Here is a 20829-nt window from a genome sequence, read left to right on the forward strand (position 1 = left end):
TAAAGCCGTTATTAGTTGTCCAAGTGGCTTTCTCATTGGAAAGCTTTAAACTTGTTTCGTGCATCTACAAATTCTCCAAATATTTCCTGCACAAAGAGCCATATTTAACCAGAGACAGGCTAGAATTTCTTAGTCATGCACTATATTTTTAAAAGTGAAACGAGGAACGAACGAGTAAAAAACACGATCAATTAAATGCCATTTGACCTATGAAAGATAAATCTCAACAACTTTCTATAACTTTATTAAATTAACAACATTATATTATAGCTCAAAAGGTGGAGACGATTTTCAAACGCTCTTCCGCAATGATAATCATTGTAAAAATAAAAATTCATGATTAGAGTATGCATGTGCGCTTTGTTTCTGAATATTTTCTTTTGCAAGAAAGAATTAAAGATGGGGTCATCCATCGATGATCTTTAAATGCTACTTTTAATTCACAAGGCCTCTCTGCTTGAAAACCTCAAGCATTGCAGTTCCAATTTTGGCAGGAGACTCCACCACTGTAACTCCAGCTTCCCTAAGTGTCTTGATTTTGTCTTGTGCTGTACCCTTTCCACCCGAGACAATCGCTGCACAACCAGAAGCAACATTAAAAATCACTTTCCTATATTTTCATGAATGAAAATCAATTTGAAACAGTGCTAGATTCTTATGGCCTCAGAATCAGATTATATCCACGGCCCAGTTCACCCGCGACTACCATAATCAACAATATGTGAAACTAGTGACACTCAAATTTATATATGAATGCATGTAATTAGCATAATAAGAACATCAGCAAAAATCAGACGAGTAATATGTTGACAAATAAAAATAATGAAAAATTGCATTAGTAATAATGCTACTATTATTACTTATTAGTCCATTTTGGTGCAACAAGTCATCATAAATCAAAATATTACCTCCAGCGTGGCCCATACGACGACCAGGAGGAGCAGTTAGTCCAGCAATAAATGCAACAATAGGCTTCTCAGTTCCACTTTCCTGTTTTATGTCATGAGATATTTGTGTTTAGTGTAAACAGATCCTTAATATATTAAAATAACACAGTGCAGCAGCGAACGTTAGAACTTAGGACATTACTCTAGAAAATGAAAAATTATGGGACAAGGGCACAAAATTAAATTTCCATTATTAAAAGGTTAGACAAAATGAAACTCCAATTGAGAACTATGTAATTGTATACCAAGAAAAAGATACCCTTGAGAATCCATAATGATGAAATTTGAGGTTTTACTAGGATTAGCCAAATACACAACTCTGTTTCAGCAACGTATAAGAATATACTTGGGTTCCTAAGAAAACTAGAATTGCATTCTGGTAAAAGAATAAAAAGATGAAAACGATGAAAATTAATAAGTGACTACCATTGATCCAGGGATCATTGAGGTGACAAAGCTTAGTGGTAGAATGGTAGATTAGCTTTTGTCAAAAGTTTAAATCAATATTAAGGGTAGTTATAAGATTTGAAGAGGTATAGGAATAAGTGGTATAGACTTGGGGTAAGTGGGTTCTGTTATACAATATCACTGTTTTCAGGAAGCCACAAATTCACCCAGCAAAAGAACAAGAAAAAAAAGCATGTCCTCCAGGACAACACCTGCCACTGCCTAAGTAGCCATACTAACAAAACGTAATAATGAAAAGTAAACTTGTAACAGGAAATGGGAGTTTAAAACTAAGAGACTGTTTGATGAATTGAATAAGAATTTAACTGATGTGGTCACACTAAAAAAATATTAATGGCAAAAATTGAATACACATCATTGTGTGTAAATATGGTGTGTAATCTTTGTGTGTATCATTACTCTATGACCGCTATGAGCTTTATGTCCAGAATCAATTCTATAGGAAATCTTCAGGCTCAACTCACCCTAACCTTTTTTTAACCCTCAATAAAACGTAATGTGCAGATATTAGGACCAATCCCCAGGCCCTGATCAGGTATCTACCGTACTATAATGTCTGGGAAAGAAAATAACATATTTAGAAATAATACAGTTAAAACCTTATAAAAATGCTGCATACCTTTATCAATGCAGCGGCATCCTCTTCAGCAGTCCCACCTATCTCTCCAATTAGAACAATACCTGAAATGAACACATATTCTTGATTGGCAAAAATTTAATGTTTCCTTATAATACTTAATACCACAGCAGATGTGTTGTTCTAGTACAGAATTCAAGAGAAAACATCAGACAAGATACCATATCTAGTGGCTTTAGCTTTCTTTGTTGTATTTGTATGAAAATTTGTTTTACAAGCAAAGAATTCGGCTCAAACACTACTAAAGCCTTTTTATTTTTTATTTTATGAACAGAAAACTATAATTGCTATGAAGATATCTAGGAAGGACTCAAACCTTTAACTTTGTGGAAGCAAATCACATACCCGTTCATTTGAGCTTACCCTCTAGGGTGAAACAAAAGTTATATTACTAAGAGATGATTGGTCATCGTCCGTGCTACAGTCTACTGAGCCACAAAAGCTGCTCATTTATCACTAAAGCATCTACTGACGGTATAGGAAACCATTGTATAATTTGGGCTGAAAATGTCACCCTAGAAACTACTCTCAAAAACAGCTTTCAGCCATAACCTGCCCCTATATTACTGGCAACAAACAATAACACAAAATCTTCATTTAATCACCACAAGCAAAAAGTCTTTCAAAAGGTACTTCATTTAGTTACATCTTCCCTCATATACAACCATCCAACCATATTTTCCTTTTTTTCAAAAAAAAAAAATTATGAACAAAGTCCAACAGGATTTATTAACTAGAATAATAAACACTCACAACCCCAAATTCAGGTTACCATAGGGTCTACGCGAAGAGCCTTAAAAGGAAAAATTTCAAGACAAACTGTCTAGTTAAGCTCTGGTAACTGAAATTACAAAGCTTTCACAGCAAAGAAAATCAAATTAAAAAGAACACAAGCTCGATTGGATACAAGGAACAGTGTAGCCAGCCTCAAGGGTAGAATAAAGGGGTTTATCATCAACCAGCTACTTATTTCCAACTAGATCTAGCCTAGGTCAAAATAAAATTCATTTCATGATCTTAAGACATCTTATAAGGAATTATTTGGTGTTTGCTTTAAGTTCATTATTTTTTCCACTTACCTTTAGCATGGTAAATGTTTACTTCTTCAACTTGTCAACTATTTGTATGATGTCCTGATACATATTTCTATTGGCATATACTCTTTTCAATGAAGAAAATTTAAAACTTTCTGGCAGTAATAAAGCTGAGATCAGCTACCTCGAACCTCAGACAATGTAGGAGCAAACTACATGCCTGACTGTTTGAGCTATCCTTCTTGGGTATTTAATTATATTGATACTATATGTCTTGGCTTTTTGTGTGGTGTGTGTGTGTGTGTGAGAGAGAGAGAGAGAGAGAGGAAGGGAAGTACAAACAATGACTTACCCTCTGTTTGGGGATCTGCAAGAAATTTTTCAAGGCAATCGACGAAGTTTGTCCCATTAAAAGGATCCCCACCAATTCCAACACAAGTGGATTGTCCAAGGCCAACAGCAGTAGTTTGGAAAACCTATAAATAAAGTGACATGAAAAAATAAAATAAAAAAACAAGTCTAACCCCTCTAAATGTATAGAAAAAATAACACTCACCGCTTCATAAGTCAAGGTCCCAGATCGAGAGACAATTCCGATGCGGCCAGGTTTATGGATATACCCAGGCATAATTCCAATTTTGCATTCACCAGGCTTGATGATACCAGGGCAATTTGGTCCAATCAACCGAGTCTTAGATTGCCTGTTAACAGCAGCCTTTACTCGTACCTGAAATTTGTACATTGAAATATTAGGCTTCAAGGCTACATTTACTTGAATAAGAAAATTTAACACCAATAGGTAATCAATGGTCAAAGAATTAAAAGTTGATAATAATCCTGATATCCGATACACTATTAAGCGGAATGATAGACAAAATAACTATTGTATTAGAATTAGACAAAACATCCTCAAAAACAATGCCTTGAAATGAATTCATAATTAAAATTAAATCAGAATTATATAATGCGCATCACCATATCATGTTGTGGGATCCCTTCTGTGATGCACACGACAAGATCTAACTCAGCTTCCAATGCCTCCATAATAGCTGCTGCAGCAAATGGTGGGGGAACATAAATGACGGAGGCATTAGCCTTTGTTTCAGCTTTTGCTTCTGCAACACTGTTGAAAACAGGAAGTCCCAAATGTTCTGTTCCACCCTTCTTTGGTGTTACACCACCCACCTAATTTAGCAAAATCAAAGCAACTAATAAGATATAAAGAGTTTATTGAAGCATGCCAAAAAATTAAACATTTCTCTGAAACCACAACTCAATGACTTGTTTTGACAACATTTTGCATATTTAAGAGGCATCTTCGAGAGATTTAGTAGTCTTCAATGTTATCCTCATAACATCTTTTACTAGTTTATTTAAAATACTCTTTTAAGTGCATCAACATCACTATTATTTTTTATTTGAAACAAAGGTTGTTATTAATAAGATACAGTCCGATTAACAACCTAGAATCTATATCACGATCTAAGTAAAAAAGAAAACATTATTCTGGAATTACAACCATACTGATCAATCATTGTGTAGCACGGGAAAACATAAAACTTTAAAATCCTTAGCGTTAAAAATCCATATAATCACTCATTTAAAACTCAACACCGCTACTCCTTTCAGTAGAAGCCAAATTATTGGCAGACATAACCAACCATTTAAAATTAAATGGGAGATTCTGATCACATTTCTAATTTCTATTCTACCTAAACCTCCAGATATTTAGGCTCCATTTAAACCTAAATTTGCGTAAGAAAACATATTTCTCAGGCCACAAAAACAATTGGAAAAAATTTCTTTAGCCATTTTGTGATAATTCCTTGTCCTCCCACCGAACACTAAGAGGCAGACAAAGTAGTTGTCTGTGAAGAATCGAACCCCATAGCTCATAAGAGCAAACGACGAGCATGGCCACTTGACCTAACCCTCGTGATCATTCTGTGTCAATTTTAAATCCTCCCAAACTACACCAAAATATCCCTATGTTTCCCTCCATTTGGCTAAGATCCAAAAAGAAGAAATGGTTTACTTTTTTTATTTTTTATTTAAAAAAAAAAACTTAACAGACTCCAAGCTGTTCAAACAGACCTATGTTTGAATTCTACAGCTTCCATTCTCAATTCTACATCAATTCAAATTTAGTTCGCCATAGATCCCGAGCATACACTAGATGCACTAATCACAGTAGAACGTCAAATACTTTTTACATATATGTATATAAGTAGAAGATTGAAAAGGATTTGATACCATTTTGGTGCCGTATTCGATGGCTTGCTCGGTGTGAAAGGTTCCGTTCTTGCCAGTAATACCTTGGCAGATGACGCGAGTGTTCTTGTCGACGAACACAGCAGGGGGTGGCGGAGGAGCCGCCGCATAATGCCGGCGACTCTGAGCTGTGGCGGGTGAAGAAAGTAGCGAAGAAGGCCGGCGCGCGGCGATCGAACCGATCAGCTTGGCGACGGCTTGGCGACCCATTGCTTAATGATTCTATTTGGTTTGCCCTCGTCTTCTCAGGATCTCAGAAGGAAGCTACGACTTCTCTCTCTATCTCTCTCTGTCCTCCTTTTCTTACTTTCTCTCTCCTCCTCCCTTGGAATAAAGTGGACCCCGTGTCACTATTACAGTATATGGGCTTCTTGACCTACCATACCATAACCCCATTCCTCCAGCCTCAATCACTACTAGTGTTAGCGGGCTTTACTTTGATGAATAAATATTGTTTTTTTTTAGGAATTTTTGCTTTTTTTTAGGAATTTTTGCATAACTCATTACAATATATTTTTTAATTACTATATTAATTCTTATCAACATATTTTCATTTATATATACAAATCCTAACCTATTTTTTATTTTAATTACTATTGTATATTTTATTTCTAATACTCATATTGTATTATTTATTGATTTGCATAATATTAGGTTATATATTTATTACTTACCTTTTAAATTTTTCTTGTATTTTGTTTTTATTTAAAAAAAATTCTGAACACATCACATAAAGCATCTGCCATTTTCGTTTCCCCAAAAAAAGCTATTTTTCCCATTTCAAAAATCTAACCCTAAACTTCCTTCTCTTTCCATTCCTTACCGTGAACCCTTACACACAAACACATTTTTGTTTTTCATCATCCATTCCGATGGTCTCAACGCGGAGCGCCGGAGACACTCTCTCCATTGAGTCGTTGAAGAAGGATGAACTGGTCGATGATCACTTTGAAACTGACGAGTCTGACGATGAGAGAGATTCACCCCCGAGTGTGAAGATGCATGCACCTCATAAGAAGATGAAAAATAGATCGCCCTTCTCTGTTAAACCTAGAACTAACAAGAAGTTGAAAATTATTGATGAGGCGGAGCTTGTTCAAGACTCGGTTTCTAATTCCGGCCCAATCCCGAATTCCCATTGATAAAGGTTTTTTTTTATATAGCTTTTTTTTTCTAAATTAAACTTAAACTTTTCTTCCGATTTTACATTATGTATATATTTCTAGTTCTTGACAAGTAATTATTGTTTTTCTTACATTATTGTTTTTCCTATTAGCATTATGAGCACTTGCTATCAACAACGCCCCACCATATGAAGCTTTCAAGAATGTTCCGTGGACCACAATTATAGGTGTGCAATTTGCCCATCCCTTTATAGATGCTCCAATAGCAAAGAACAAATATTTAAATCTATTGTTCTCGTCTACCACGAGATCTGTTTTTATACCTGAATTCAATAAACAAACGTCTTTACTGATACAATTGTTTATTTTGAAAATAATAATATCAATATAATGATTAGTGGTTGTAAATGATTCGTTACACTAATAACACAATATTTTTTTTTATTCAACACATATTAAAATAAACAAAAATTTTACCTGGGTTACATATTTGCAAATTAAAAAGAAATCCTGGTAGGAAGCGATATGAATTTTGTGGGCAACCTAATATGGTCTCCCTTGCTTTCTCTCTGGCCCTCCATGCTTTTTGATACGATATTGATACATTGTATTCATCGATCATTGTGTTCATTATATCGCGTGGGTTGTACTTTGTTTTCAAATCTAACAATCGTCGCTTTATGCACTCACTCACCACCTTACTTTTTGCTTGAGGATGGTCTGCAACAAGCTTGTTTAATGAGCATGTATGTTGTGGGTCAAATTTATGAACCTTGTACAAACCTGTTTGCCGCAATTTTGATGAACGGAAATACCACTTACACTCTTCATCCAAACACATGAGCACATAATCTCTATTTGATGCCCTTTTAACTCTGTGTTGGTAATTTGATCGTATGGACCACAAACTCGTTGCTATTATCATACTTTGTTTGTCTTGGAAGACATGCCCAGTTTTTATGTTCTTAATGTCCTGATCCCCATACAAGAATGGATCATCATCATTTTCAGCTGCAGCCACTATTTGTTTTTCATTGTTTATTATTGATATGGCTAGATTATGTGCTACCCCATTCCAATCTGGTTCATGTGTAAGATATCCCCCCATACTAACCTGATTTATCAAAAGGCAAACAGTTTTGTTAAATTTTTTATAATAATTTCAATTTATATTGGAAAGTGTTGTAATGTTTATTTTTTGGATTTTTTTTGTTAAAAAAAGTTTTTACCTGATTGTCTTGTCTTGAACATTCCCCCACGCTTTGTGTGATTTGTACTTGGGTATTGTTGAAACTTACCAACAAAGGGTATATTGTTTCATTAAAATGCTTCTTATGTAGTTCCATGAAAAACTTTACCGTGTCATCATCATCTATTACAATCGGTGGTAATGATGGATTTGGTTGGAACTTAATTTCTACAGCTTTGTTTTTACTTTGTACCTTCATTTTTTTTAGTGATCATTGTACTCAATTGAAGAAAAGTACCGTCACTAGGAAGTAAGATGCCAGTTACCTCAAAATCTTTATAAGTACACCGATTTTCCCAAATACCATTGTAGTAAATGTACACAGTTGTCATATTTGTGTGTCTTGTTTTCATAAAATAAACAATAAGACATATGTTAGATAATTAGCCTTGTATTACTTTGCTCATTTAATTTTTTTTCACACGATATCGAAAAATAAACAAATTTGTTTAACTTTTACAGATGTGTTATAATTTTACATATTTATTTTTATACAAAAATTGCTAAATAAATAAATAAAATGGAATACATAACAATAGCAGTTTATAAATGTATATTTTTTTTAATTTTTTGTTCAAAGTTTACTTTTACATAAAATAATTTTGTTTTAAGATTTATAAAAGCATTATTTATTTATTTTTCTTTATAAGATTTATATACATTGTTGTCATAATTATGTATAATGTTTTCAAAAAATAAACAGTAACTTATATATTAGATAATAGCCCTTGAATTATTGACCGTTTTCATTTTTTCCTCGTGACATTGAAAATAAACAAAAGGTTTTAATTTACACAGATGTGTTTTAATTTCACATATTCTGTTTTTAAAAAAACATCTCTAAATAAAAGTAAATGTTTGTGTTAATTATTTATTAATAGAGTCCTTTTATGTTTTATAATTTTATGTTTCGATTTACAATAGCATTGTTTATTTCCTTCTACATCAAAGTTTATTTTCTTTTGTGTTTTGTTTATATCGTTATTTAAGTTCATCTAATTATTCTTAACAATGCAAAATAAAATAATTAGTTGTTCATGTGAACACCTTACAAAATAAACATATCAGTTTATTTTTTTGAACTGAAGAAATTGATAATTATATATAAATGCTGATTGTACCCATTATTATTCAAACTTTTCATTTTTAAACTTATTCGATTATAATATAAAAGTACTTAAACATATGTTATGTACGTCAAAATGTTAAATCAAACATATATATATATAAATATACTATAAAACAATATTGAGATATAAATCATTCGAAAAGCTTACCTTGCTGGAAAAAATAGTGTCTCGAAATGGCAGGTTCAAAAGTGGATATTGCATCTTTTTTATAAGTGTATTTTAGATCAATACCCCTAATTCCTATATCAAATTATAAACATATTTATTTTTCTTTCAACCAACATTTTTTCTTAATGTTGCTCATCAAATTGTGAACAAATGCAGATTTGTTAAAGATATATATTCAAAAATTTTGAAAATGGCGCCTGCTAATAGTGATTACGTATTTCCTATTTTATTTGTGTAAATCATATATTAATTGTTTGATATTATTTGTGTATATTTATTCTCCTATCATTATCACTCATATTATATATTAATTGATAAATATCTTTGTTGACGCGGTTCTTCGCCAACAGGTAATTAAGAAAATAAGAGGAAGGGATTAGTGCTTAACTATGAACCGAAATAGATGAATGATCTTTTTGAGATGGGATGGTGACACAATCACGTTTTTTAGGTGGTTCAAATGTTAAAATCATTCTATTCCACCAGTCAATATTATTGCTATATGCTTGGTATTCTTTTACAGGGTATTTCCTTACACAATAGAATCAAACCCTTTGCAACTCCCAAGGTCTCCATATTTATAGGAGAGGGCACCTGGGAGTTGGTAAGAAGGTCATCCTGTGACCTTCTTACCTATCATGTCAACTCTGTGACATTCATGATTAATTCCTAAAACCTGACACATGAAGTGTGGTCTAATCAATAGGTAAGGGGATAATGGGCTGCACGGCCCAACCCAATCGTGGGTGTCTGAATACGCACGTTCATGCTGTGTGTCCGAGAAGTCAGGGATATATCAGACACGTGATGTCTGATATATGCATGTTTACCTTGCGTGGTTGACTTTATAAAAGGTCACAGCCTCCAACTCTAGCTCGTACCACGAGCTGGATGCTTCCCTCGACCTGTGGCCTTCAGAGTCCAGACTCAGTCCTTAAGTAATCTTGGCGGACCTTTGGATACCCCGAGCTAACGAGGTAGGACCTGATGACAACAGCTCCGGTCATAGGGAATCCACGTGGCTGACAAAGTTTAGGCCGTATCTCAGCTCGCTAATAGCCCGTTGGAAAATCAGGGCGAACAATCTTCATTTAGATCAAATATTATGGTTATTTGTATGTATTTTATTTATGGGAAGTCACAAATTTTGAAACTAAAACATATAAGGGAAGTGACTATATTTAAGGGATTGCATTTTCATAATATTATATATTAAAATAGTATAGATTGTATATATTTTTGTAATTAGTTTAATTGATGTTATTATAGTAATTTTTTTTACTTTGGTTGTATATAAGTGAAAATTTCCCTTTTTTTACAATTAAAAAAAATAAGAAAAAGCTTCTCAAATGTCATTTTAAGATGCTCTCTATGAGCTTTTTGGTTTAGTCCAGAGTAGACATTGCATGTCTGACAACCAATTCGTCTAAACAAAGGTCACTCTCAAGTCTTTGAGTTTTCATTTCAGCCAAGTCTATATGTTTTCTAGCTTCGTTCTTACGTCATGGGCAGCCAAAACGTGGAAGCCCCTGAACTTTCAGAATGATTTGATGAAGCGATGGATATGAAGTTGGAACTGGTCCCAACCGATAACACGTACATCCATGGGAATCTCCTACTGGGAAAAATCTTCTAAAAAAAAAGAATCTCACAGAATATTATGAAATCTGCTTTGAAGATGGCTTTGGCATCCATTGATGGATGGTCTTCAAATGAACTCCAAAATGGGTTCTACATGTTTCGGATGAAGAGCATGGAAGATGTTCAAAGGGTTATGGACGTGCTCAAAGGGTCTTAGATCGTCGCCCATGGTCAGTAAGCGGAGCTCTCCTTGCTATAGAGTCGTGGCCTATAGATGTGGGATACTTAAAGGTTGAGTTCTTAACTACATCAGTTTGGGTTTACGTTCACGAAATCCCCATTGGATTTTGGAAAAACTCAAATCTTAACATGGTGGCTGCTAGAGCTAGTAAGACATACACGATACCTGAACTAGCTTTAACTTACGGGTTGGGAACTCTTCGATTATGGGTTGTTATTGACATTAATAAACCTTTCGTTCCAAGCTTCATAGTAATAAGAGAAAGCATGCCTCCTCTTTGGCTTCAATACAAGTATGTAAGAATGCCAAAACAAGTGGATAATCATAGGGCATGAAATGAAGCTTTGCTTCCGTCAACCGACCCTTATCAAGAACTAAGAAGACCAAAGCTTTCTGATGTACGGTGAGTGGATGCGAGAAAAAAGTTGGGAGTGATCTCCATTCCACGTCGTCAAGCCAAAGTGGTTCTTAGAATGGGCTACTTCCAAAGAAGGGTCAAATGTTGAAAAGAACCCATTACCTTCCCAAGACAAGAGTTCCCTCGACAATGCTTCGATGCAATCAACGCAACCAAAAAGAAGACACACCAGACCAACAAACTCCCAAGTGTGTCCTCTAGTGGGTAGAACAGTCTTTACACCGATGGACATTGAATCTTCAGAAGCAGTATTACGGAGACTTACAATCGTCAGAAGTAGGAATGAGCCTAATGCCCAGCAAGGAAAATATACTACAAGCATGAAACATAATCATACACATAAACTATGAACATATATCACATACTATAACACATATATCATAATTCTAACCCATGTACATGGTGACTATTGGGGTTGCTAACTAAGCAACTATAAGCCTCAAACTACAATGAGGTTTGCTAGTTAAGCAACTATAAGCCCCAAAAACATAAAAGTGTTGGGGTTTGCTATATAGCTGTGGATGCCAAAAATCCACCAAATAAGAAATCTCTAGTCCCTGATTAGAACAGAGGGATAAAGGCCACTTAATCATGCAATTGGACTCGAGCCTGTAGGCCCTTTTTGAATACAGGAGTGTTGATGCTCAAAATCTCACCAAGGGAAAATATGAGATCAATGCGAGGCCCTCGGGCCATCATTGTCTCGGGAAGTCGTCACACCATCACGTCACGAGTCTGGATCCATGCCTCATGGGATCAATGCCATGTGGCCCCCATTCGCAAAACATAGATGCGAAACACCAGGCGGCCTCACGCCCTAGCAGGCCCTCGGCCTCGCGCAGCCGCGCCCGCACACCAGGCGGCCTCGCGCCCCAGCATGCCCTCGGCCTCGCGCAGCCGCACCCGCACACCAGGCAGACTCGTGCCCCAGCAGGCCCACGGCCTCGCGCAGCCACGCCCGCAGCATCAGGTGTCCATGCGAATGGGGGCACGCGTCAAAGGAGCCTTGCCACCAAGGGGCTCGCGAGGAAGTCATCTCACCTCGCACCCGTCTGTCAAGGCCCCATGCCTATCACTTGTGCACGCAGGTGACCTCGGGGTGCTTCAGGCATCTCGTGTCAGGGACCCGAGAGCCTCGCCTCACGCCACCACCTTTACGCGCACCAAATGTCCCATCCCCTATACCTTGGGACCCCAATACTTAGGGGCCCGGGTATGAGTTGAATGGAACATAACTGTACGATCTCATACCCCAATGGGTACGGCCCTTAAGACCTTGTATGTCGAAATACGGACACCCGTACCAGTGGGGGAGTGGGAATGCAAGGATAAGAGTTATGGCCCGTACGTCTACGACCAAGAGTCAGAGTCGACACCACTACCACCTGCACCACTACGTCTGCCACCACTCCTCTGACATGAGTACGGACAAGTAGTGGAGACATCTTCCTGACGCCTGCCCCTGTGCTGGATGTTCGACCACAACCTCTGAAGCCACTCTCCTGACAAAGTACTTATGTACCACTTGGTCTCCTGGACCACCATGTACCCAGGGCCATTAGAGCCTACTATAAAATGAACTCTAACCCCACCTGAAGAGGGGTTGGAAAATTCATTGTAAGTAGAGGCTATTGAGAAATATACCAAGGCTTGCTCTATCATTTGTCTGTGTTTACTTTTCCTTAAAGTTTATTCACAGTTCTTATATAAACATCACCTGACTTACCTTTGAGTTTTCCGATCTAATTTCGTTGATGAGATTTCACCGTCAACAATAGCAACTATAAGCCCCAAAACATAAAACTGATAGGGTTTCCTATATAACAACTATAAGCCCCAAACATACATATATCATACACATAAAATCATACTATAGCATAATCATAACAGCTTATATAAACATAGCACATATCACATAAGAACTATCCTATTATCCTTACCAAAATACCAGGATGATTAGAACAAGGTCGGGATTTTGGAACACTCCTAAAAACCATTAATAGAGAGGTGAGTATTCTAAAAGAAAAGAGATGAAAAGAATGTACTAAACCATCGAAGAGATACTTACCAACAAGAACCTCAAGTTCAAATAACTTTAGATGCCTAATCAAGAATAAAGAATACTGAGTTAGGTTTTGAGTAGAGAAAAACTATAAGAACTAATGAAACAATACAGGAAGGAACTTAGAATAGGAATACCTTTGAAATTTGCTATACCCGAACTACACCTCGAAACCGATAAACACACTATGAACCTTACTTCCCAAGTGTTTGATAAGCTTATAATGATGAAGCTTATAACCCTAACCCAAGTGTTTAACACTCTAAAGTAATCCTAGCAGCTTGTAGACTCTGAACTCAGCTTGATGAATGAAGAAATGGCTGGGTACTAGGTTCTATTTATAGAGTTCAAGAATGAAAAGATCTTCATTTAGCTTGAATAAAATAATGGCTTTTTAATTGAAAAACATTTGAATAATCATTCAGCAGAGGCTGAAGACTCAGTCAAAAAGATTCTGGACTTATCAGGAGGTTAAGGATTTAAATGAGCTCATTTTCAAAATTATTCAAAAATCATGCACTACAGTCGATATATCGCCCATGCTAGGCGATATATCGCCTGGGCTGATATTCCTGAGGCCCGTCGTAGTTGTCGTGTGAAGTTTTGTGTTTCTACATCCCCGTATGGCGATATATCGCTCCCTAGAGCTGCGATATATCGGCATACGCTGAAATATTATACACGTAATTACACTTTTTCAGCTTAATTTGAATTGAGTAAACAGCCTTGACTAATTCTTTTAACGATTTCAAAGCTACTGGCAGACCCTAGGATTTTCAAATATTACTCTTAATAAACTTATTCCTCAAAAATATTTAATTTCTCATTAAACATACACATGACAAGTGTTAATATCTTATTGGGTCTATCTAAACCTTATAGTATAATAATTATCATCTTCATAATCAGTCATATTAATCAAACCTTAGGTTATAATTAATATTCTTAAACTATAGGTTAAACTTATAAAATCTACAAGTGTTACTACGAGTGTCCAACTAAGTCCCGGCTTGAACCAATATCCACAGTAATAATCATACTACTAGCTATTACTATTACTACTACTATCAAACTAGCTAAGTAAAGTTATTGGACTCTACATTAGATAGCAAGCCCCAATAATTTTTTTTTATCATTTTCATGGTTTAGAGTTATGATTTACCCTACCTCAATTAGTAGATAGAGGACCTAGATGGGTTATCATATACTACCATGTGATCTAACCTACCTCGATTAGTTGACAGATGACCTAGATGGTTTATCACATGCCATGTTAATGAGTAAATGACCATTAATATTGTAGTCCTATATGATATATGTTTTTATAGTCATATGTTTTATAATATATGTTTATGATATAGTCTTATTTTTATGATTTATGATGTATGCTTTTAGTAGATTTTCCTTACTGGGCATTAGGCTCATTCCTTAATTTTTTTAGTGTGATGTAGGAAAATGATTATGGAAAGTGGAAGGATTCTTGGCAGCTTGGCTTGTGTGTTAAGGATGAATGGATTCAATGGACTGTGTGTCGATCGAGGATGACGTTAATTTTTTGTCTTTTAAATTATGTTTTTGATGTAATTTCACAATTAGTATTTAAAATTAAGTTTTATGTTTTATAAACAATGGGATCACATACCATATCACACTTTATTTTATATTTTTACCTTATCTTGTATTTGATACAATATCTTCGGTTTTCAGTAAAGTTATGTTATTTCTTATGTTTGTATCAAAATAATAGTAGCTATGTCTAGTAGTATTAATGGTCCAATGTCTTAGAAATAGATGGGTCATTACAAAATAGGACCTTTCACTCAGCCATTTGCTTCATCATTCAAGCATTCTTCAGAGCCTCCAAGCTGCTAAGTTCATTCTAGAGAGAAACACTAGGGTTTGGGGGTTAAAAGCTTTCCAATCTAAGCTTTTCTAAACACTTGGGAAGTAAGATAGACTGATATTTTGGTATTGAGGTTGTGGAAATTAGAATTTTAGTCGCACAAGACCCCGACTCGTGAACCTCAGGGCAAACGCCTGGAAGGAGAGTAGCCAAGGCCGGCCTTGCACCTTACGCCAAGGGCCTCATAAGGCATGCGCCCCTCTTATAGAGCCTCGCTTCATGCACAGACTCAGGTAGGATCACCTCTCAAAATTAACGGCACTTCTCGCACTAAGGGTCCCAAGGAGGCAGATATGCCTTTCTAGCAATAAACCACCTCGCCCCTAGGCATCTCACAAGGCTTGGCCTCGCCCCTAAGCGTCTCGCGAGGCATGACCTCGCCCCTAGGCGTCTCGCGAGGCACGGCCTCACCAAGGTGTCTCGCGAGGCATGGCCTCACCAAGGCGTCTCGTGCCACCACCGTCTCGCGAAGCATGATCGCACCAAGGTGTCTCGTGCCACCACCGTCTCACGAAGCACGACCTCCCCAAGGCGCCCCGCGCCTCCACCGTCTCGCGAGGTACGACCTCGCCAAGGCGCCTCGCGCCACCACTGTCTCGTGAGGCACGGTCACGCCAAAGTGTCTTGCACCACCACCGTCTCACGAAGCACGGCCATGCCAAGGTGCCTCGCGCCACCACCGTCTCACGAGGCACGGCCTCACCAAGGCACCTCGCGCACCTGGGTCCATGTCGCGAGAAGGGCCTCGCGCAGCGAGGCACACCTTGCCTTGCCCAAGCATGTGTCTCGGGGCCCCCAAGCAACTCCACCTCGACTCAATGGTCTCGCGTCCCTTCGCGCATGAGCCTAGCGCACTTGGGTCCATGCCGTGAGAAGGGCCTCGCGCAGTGAGGCACACCTCGCCTTGCCCAGGCATGCATCTCGCGGCCCCCATGCAACCCTGCCTCACCTCGACGGTCTTGCGGCCCCTCACGCATGGGGACTGCGGGGCATTGGTCTCTCGAAGTGAGACCATTGACTCACGCATGGGCATCAAGTCTTATCACATACATAACAGGCCTCGTTGAAGAGGACTTATCTCTCTCCCTGAGATAAGCGCCACCAACGGGGCACCTCTCTCCCTGTGGGTCTCACGGGATGTAAAGTCGAGGACCTCTTTAACACACATTAAAGGAAGGATAGGGAAGGCCTCACAACGATTTGGTATGAAGTCAGAAGAGGTACAGATTGCGTTTACAAAACAAGAGGAGTTAAAGCATGGACACGATGTACATGCCAGACAGGTAGTGGTCGCACGAGTAAGGTACCTAATGTGGTCCTCATCAGTCAATCTCTGACACTCGTACTAAGCAAGTAGTGGAGGAACGTTCGAGCACTAAAGTGGAGGTGCTCCCACAGACTCTGACCATGTACTGGAGCCGGCACCACAACCCTCTGCTCCACAATGACTTGTGCCGGCTCCAGTACATGGTCAGAGTCTGTGGGAGCACCTCCACTTTAGTGCTCGAACGTTCCTCCACTACTTGCTTAGTACGAGTGTCAGAGATTGACTGCCCTCTGCTCCACAATGACTTGTGCCACGACCATGACAACATACATACAATCTTTTCCCCTGGGACCACAATGTATCAAGGGCCATTAGAGCCCCACTATAATTGGATCTCCTCCTCTCCATTTGAGGGGGGGGGGGGGTGGGAATTTTGTAAGATCAGGCTATTCTAAGAGCCATATACGAATTCTTCTTCTATTATTCACTTGGAATTTTCCTTCATATTTCTACATGTTCTTTTGCGTTCATTAAGTTCTGATTAGTTTTTTGAGTTTTCATCCATATTTCGTAGACGAGTTTCCGCCGTCAACAATTTGGCATCGTCTGCGGGAAGGATAAGTGCCAAGCCATTGTTATTCCATTGATTCCGGCAGGAAAAGATTCCAAGATGCTCTAAGCGACTGAGAGAGCCACGAGAGGTGGAGGTCCACCTTGACGGAGATCAGCTGAAAGCCTCCATGAAAATTCCTCCGCCACCCAAAAATGTGGATGCACCAAAGGAGCCCATGGTTTCTGGGAATGAAAAGGAGGCTTCATCCCCAGCTCTCCAGCCTGATGAGAACCATTTGCGATTCGCGGCTGCTCCTGCGAGAGATGCCAGAGAGCTTTCGCCCCCAAGGCCACCACGGGTGCCGAACTCCGGCCAGCAAGATCCGGGTCCATCAACGCGCAAGCCGGGCAAGAGTCATCGAATGCATTCTATAAACTCGAGCTCTAGGTCTCAATTTTATGAAGAGGAGATACGCGAGTTACACTGGAAGAACCAAAGGCTAAAAACTACCTTTTAAAATATACAAGAGGTGTTGAATGGCCTGCTACAAGGAAAATCAAGTGTGCCCTTTCCTAGACGAAAGGAAAAAGGCCTAGAGGGTGGAGAAACCACGGTCCCTGTGGATGATGGGAGGGCTCGACTCTCCACTAGTAATACCCCTCGGACAAAGCAGCGTGAACATCCTGGGAAGGTAAAGCAGCCCCAGAGGCCAGAGCAGAAGAACAACGCTAACCCTCATAATGACATCGAAGTCACCTCTAGGTAGGTGCCACCTGACCTAAGAGAAAAGCTCAATAGAAGGAGGTTTGAAGTAAGGACAACACCTCCTGTGGCCCCTCCGAAGGGTAGAGAAAAGAGAAAGGTCGACCCTACCGAGCTAAGGGACTCCTTGAATAGGAGGCGACAGGAGCTAGACACCGAGATGAGGAGCCTTCGGAATAAGATCGTCACGGCGTCTAGGGGGCACATTACCGATAAAGAGTTCGACTACGAGTCGCCTTTCACGCGAGAAATCCAGTTGGAACGGCTCCTGGCTAACTTTAAAGAATCTCATGTGACCCTCTATGAGGGAAATACGGACTTCAAATACCATCTAGACGCGTTCAATGACTTGATGAAATTATGAGGAATTAATAGCAGGGCCAGGTGCCACTGCTTCGCTGTCACGTTAAAAGGACTTGCGTACACCCTCGCCAGGAATGCAAGACGTAGCCCCAGAAGTGCAAGGAGAGGTGAGGACGATCTTCAGAGGAGAATCAAGAAAAGGGCGAGATAGGTACGCCAAGGAAGCTAGACAAAGTCCACCCTCATGCATGCTAAGCTTAGAACAACGACCCCCGAAAAACTTTAAAGGAGAAAATGACTCGATAACCTTCAGCGAAGAAGACGCGCGAGGTGTGCATTTCCCTCACAATTACCCTTGGTGTTGACTATTCAACTTGCGAACATGAGGGTACATCGGGTCCTGGTGGACAATGGAAGCTCTGTAGACATCCTATATTGCCCGACCTTAGAGAAGATAGGACTGGGTATCAGGAACCTAAAGCCCTGCAACACCTCCTTGTATGGGTTTACAGGAGACTCGATACAACCCCTGGGCACAATTGAGTTAGCCCTCACCATGGGAGAGCCACCCAGATAGACCACTGTAATGACGAACTTTGTCATAGTAAACTGTTCCTCGGTCTTCAACGCGGTATTAGGGAGACCCTCTCTGAGAGAATTGAAGGCAATAACCTCAGTATACCACTTGGCCATGAAATTCCCAACTCCTGGGGGGGTGGCGAGCGTGAAAGGGGAACAGAAAGAAGCAAGGGAATGTTATAACACGTCCCTTCGCATAGCCATGAGACCGCCATAACTTATGCGATGGTAGTGCATGAGGGCACAAACTCGAGAGAATTCAACCCCAAAGTCACTAAGGAGATCAGAATTGATGGTTGTGCATACGCGCTTGAGAGGGAACATCGGGTAAAGCTCCACTTTTAGTATGATAAATAAAAAGGGTTACCATAGTTAGCCCCCCAACAGCTATGAATTAGAGGGGTAACTTAGATGCTCTGATATGTAGTAAGAACTTCATTGCCACAAATACCTATGTACTCTCCTTATTTTTAATGAATATGTTTTTTATTAGCATGTCACACTCCTCATTTACATGAGCACGTATCTAACTTTTGTGTACGTATCACCAATTAGAATTATCAAAGCGCATGAGAAAAAAGATCAAAGTGCCCGACGAGATAAATCTCACCAACCAGTTGGGGGCAGGGTACACATCCAAAAATGGTTCTAAAAGAGACCCTTATAAAAAAAATATAAGGAAGAAAACCTTACAAGGCATCTCTCGAGTTCACAAGGATTAGCTACCCTTATGAACATCAAGAGGGTCAAAAGGTCCTGCAGGAAGAACCTCCTAATAAAGGTTGATACCTCCATGGGAGGCAAGGCCTCAGGAAGAGCCTCCTAATAAAGGCTGATACTTCCACGGGAGGTAAGGCCTCAGGAAGAGCCTCCTAATAAAGGTTGATACCTCCACGAGAGGAAAAGCCTCAGGAAGAGCCTCCTAGTAAAGGTTGATGCCTCCACGAGAGGAAGATCCTCCTAATAAAGGCTAATGCCTCCACGAGAGGAAGAGCCTCCTAGTAAAGGTTGATACCTCCACAAGAGGAAAAGCCTCAAGAAGAGCCTCCTAGTAAAGGCTGATGCCTCCATGAGAGGAAAGGCCTCAGGAAGAGCATCCACCCATAAGCCTAGAGCGGCCACCAAGCCGTCTAGCCAAAAAGGGTCCTAAAAGAGACCCTTGCAAAAATAGTACTATGCATAATGACGAGAAGGACGCTTCTCGCAAGAAATAATAAGCGCGCGCAAAAGTGTATAAGAGGATGACTAGAACCCAAAGGGTCAACATATCCTTATAGATACAATCAAGGTGCACCAAAGAGAGACCTATCGAACCCCTTCGTATGGGCTCCAAAGGACCTCAAGCATGATAAATAAATAAATAAAGTATATAAAAAAAGGACCTATCGAACCCCTTTTTGCAGGCCCAAAAGGACCTCAAAAATAGAGGAACAAAAGCAAATGACCGCATATATATAGAAAAAAAGGAGTTGCGATAATGTAGCAGGACTTATAAAAGTTCCAACAAAATAAAAAAAATGAATGATAGGCTCAAATGAGCATACAACCAAATCAAATTAAATGATAATGTTGCAGAAGAAAAATCTCAGGGCCTCCCGCCTCGAGCATTCCACTCAGCTACCCTGGCCACGGCATGCTCACCAAAGGAGGAGAAATCAAAGTTAGGATGTTGCCTCCACACTCCATAGAAGGCGTACTTTATGGATTTGTACTCGATTTCAACCAAATTCGCCTCTAGGAGAGTGACCCTCTCGTGCAACATTGTGACCTTAGCTTCTGTTCCCCCAAGATCGGCCTCTAGGCGAGCAACCCTCTCCTGCAGCATCACGTCCTTGGCATTCACCCTCTTCTTCTTTTTCGACGATGAAGAGGCCTTCCCCAGGGCCTTCTCAAGCTTAAGCTTGGTATCAGTGACTTCCCTCTCGAGCTCCTGAACCTTGACTGTTAGACGGTCCTTTTCAGCATTCCATGAGGAGAGGTCCTGTGCCGAGTCGGCGAAGCATTGGGCCACCAGAGAAGCCTGCACAAAAAAAAACTCGTATATAAAAAATAATGATGATGAGTAAAAAAATAATCCAAAAAAAAAGAGTAAGGAAAATGTAAAACGCATGAACTCACCCAAGTTTTGGAGC

The 20829-nt window shown here is 39.3% G+C and overlaps 1 protein-coding gene across 1 annotated transcript; it reads right to left on the reverse strand.

Annotated features, from left to right (window-relative positions):
• Positions 1 to 217: 217 nt before the first annotated feature.
• LOC133823984 (succinate--CoA ligase [ADP-forming] subunit alpha, mitochondrial) lies at positions 218 to 5696 on the reverse strand. The gene is made up of 7 exons (XM_062256845.1): positions 5340 to 5696; positions 4062 to 4271; positions 3643 to 3813; positions 3439 to 3562; positions 2035 to 2096; positions 909 to 990; positions 218 to 575 (listed from the first exon to the last, which is right to left on the reverse strand). The coding sequence occupies exons 1-7, from the start codon at positions 5565 to 5567 to the stop codon at positions 436 to 438; spliced, it is 1017 nt and encodes a 338-aa protein (XP_062112829.1). The 5' UTR covers positions 5568 to 5696; the 3' UTR covers positions 218 to 435.
• Between the last annotated feature and the right edge of the window lie 15133 nt (positions 5697 to 20829).

The sequence above is a fragment of the Humulus lupulus genome, chromosome 3, assembly GCF_963169125.1.
Source record: "Humulus lupulus chromosome 3, drHumLupu1.1, whole genome shotgun sequence".
In the NCBI taxonomy this organism is placed as follows: Eukaryota; Viridiplantae; Streptophyta; class Magnoliopsida; order Rosales; family Cannabaceae; genus Humulus; species Humulus lupulus.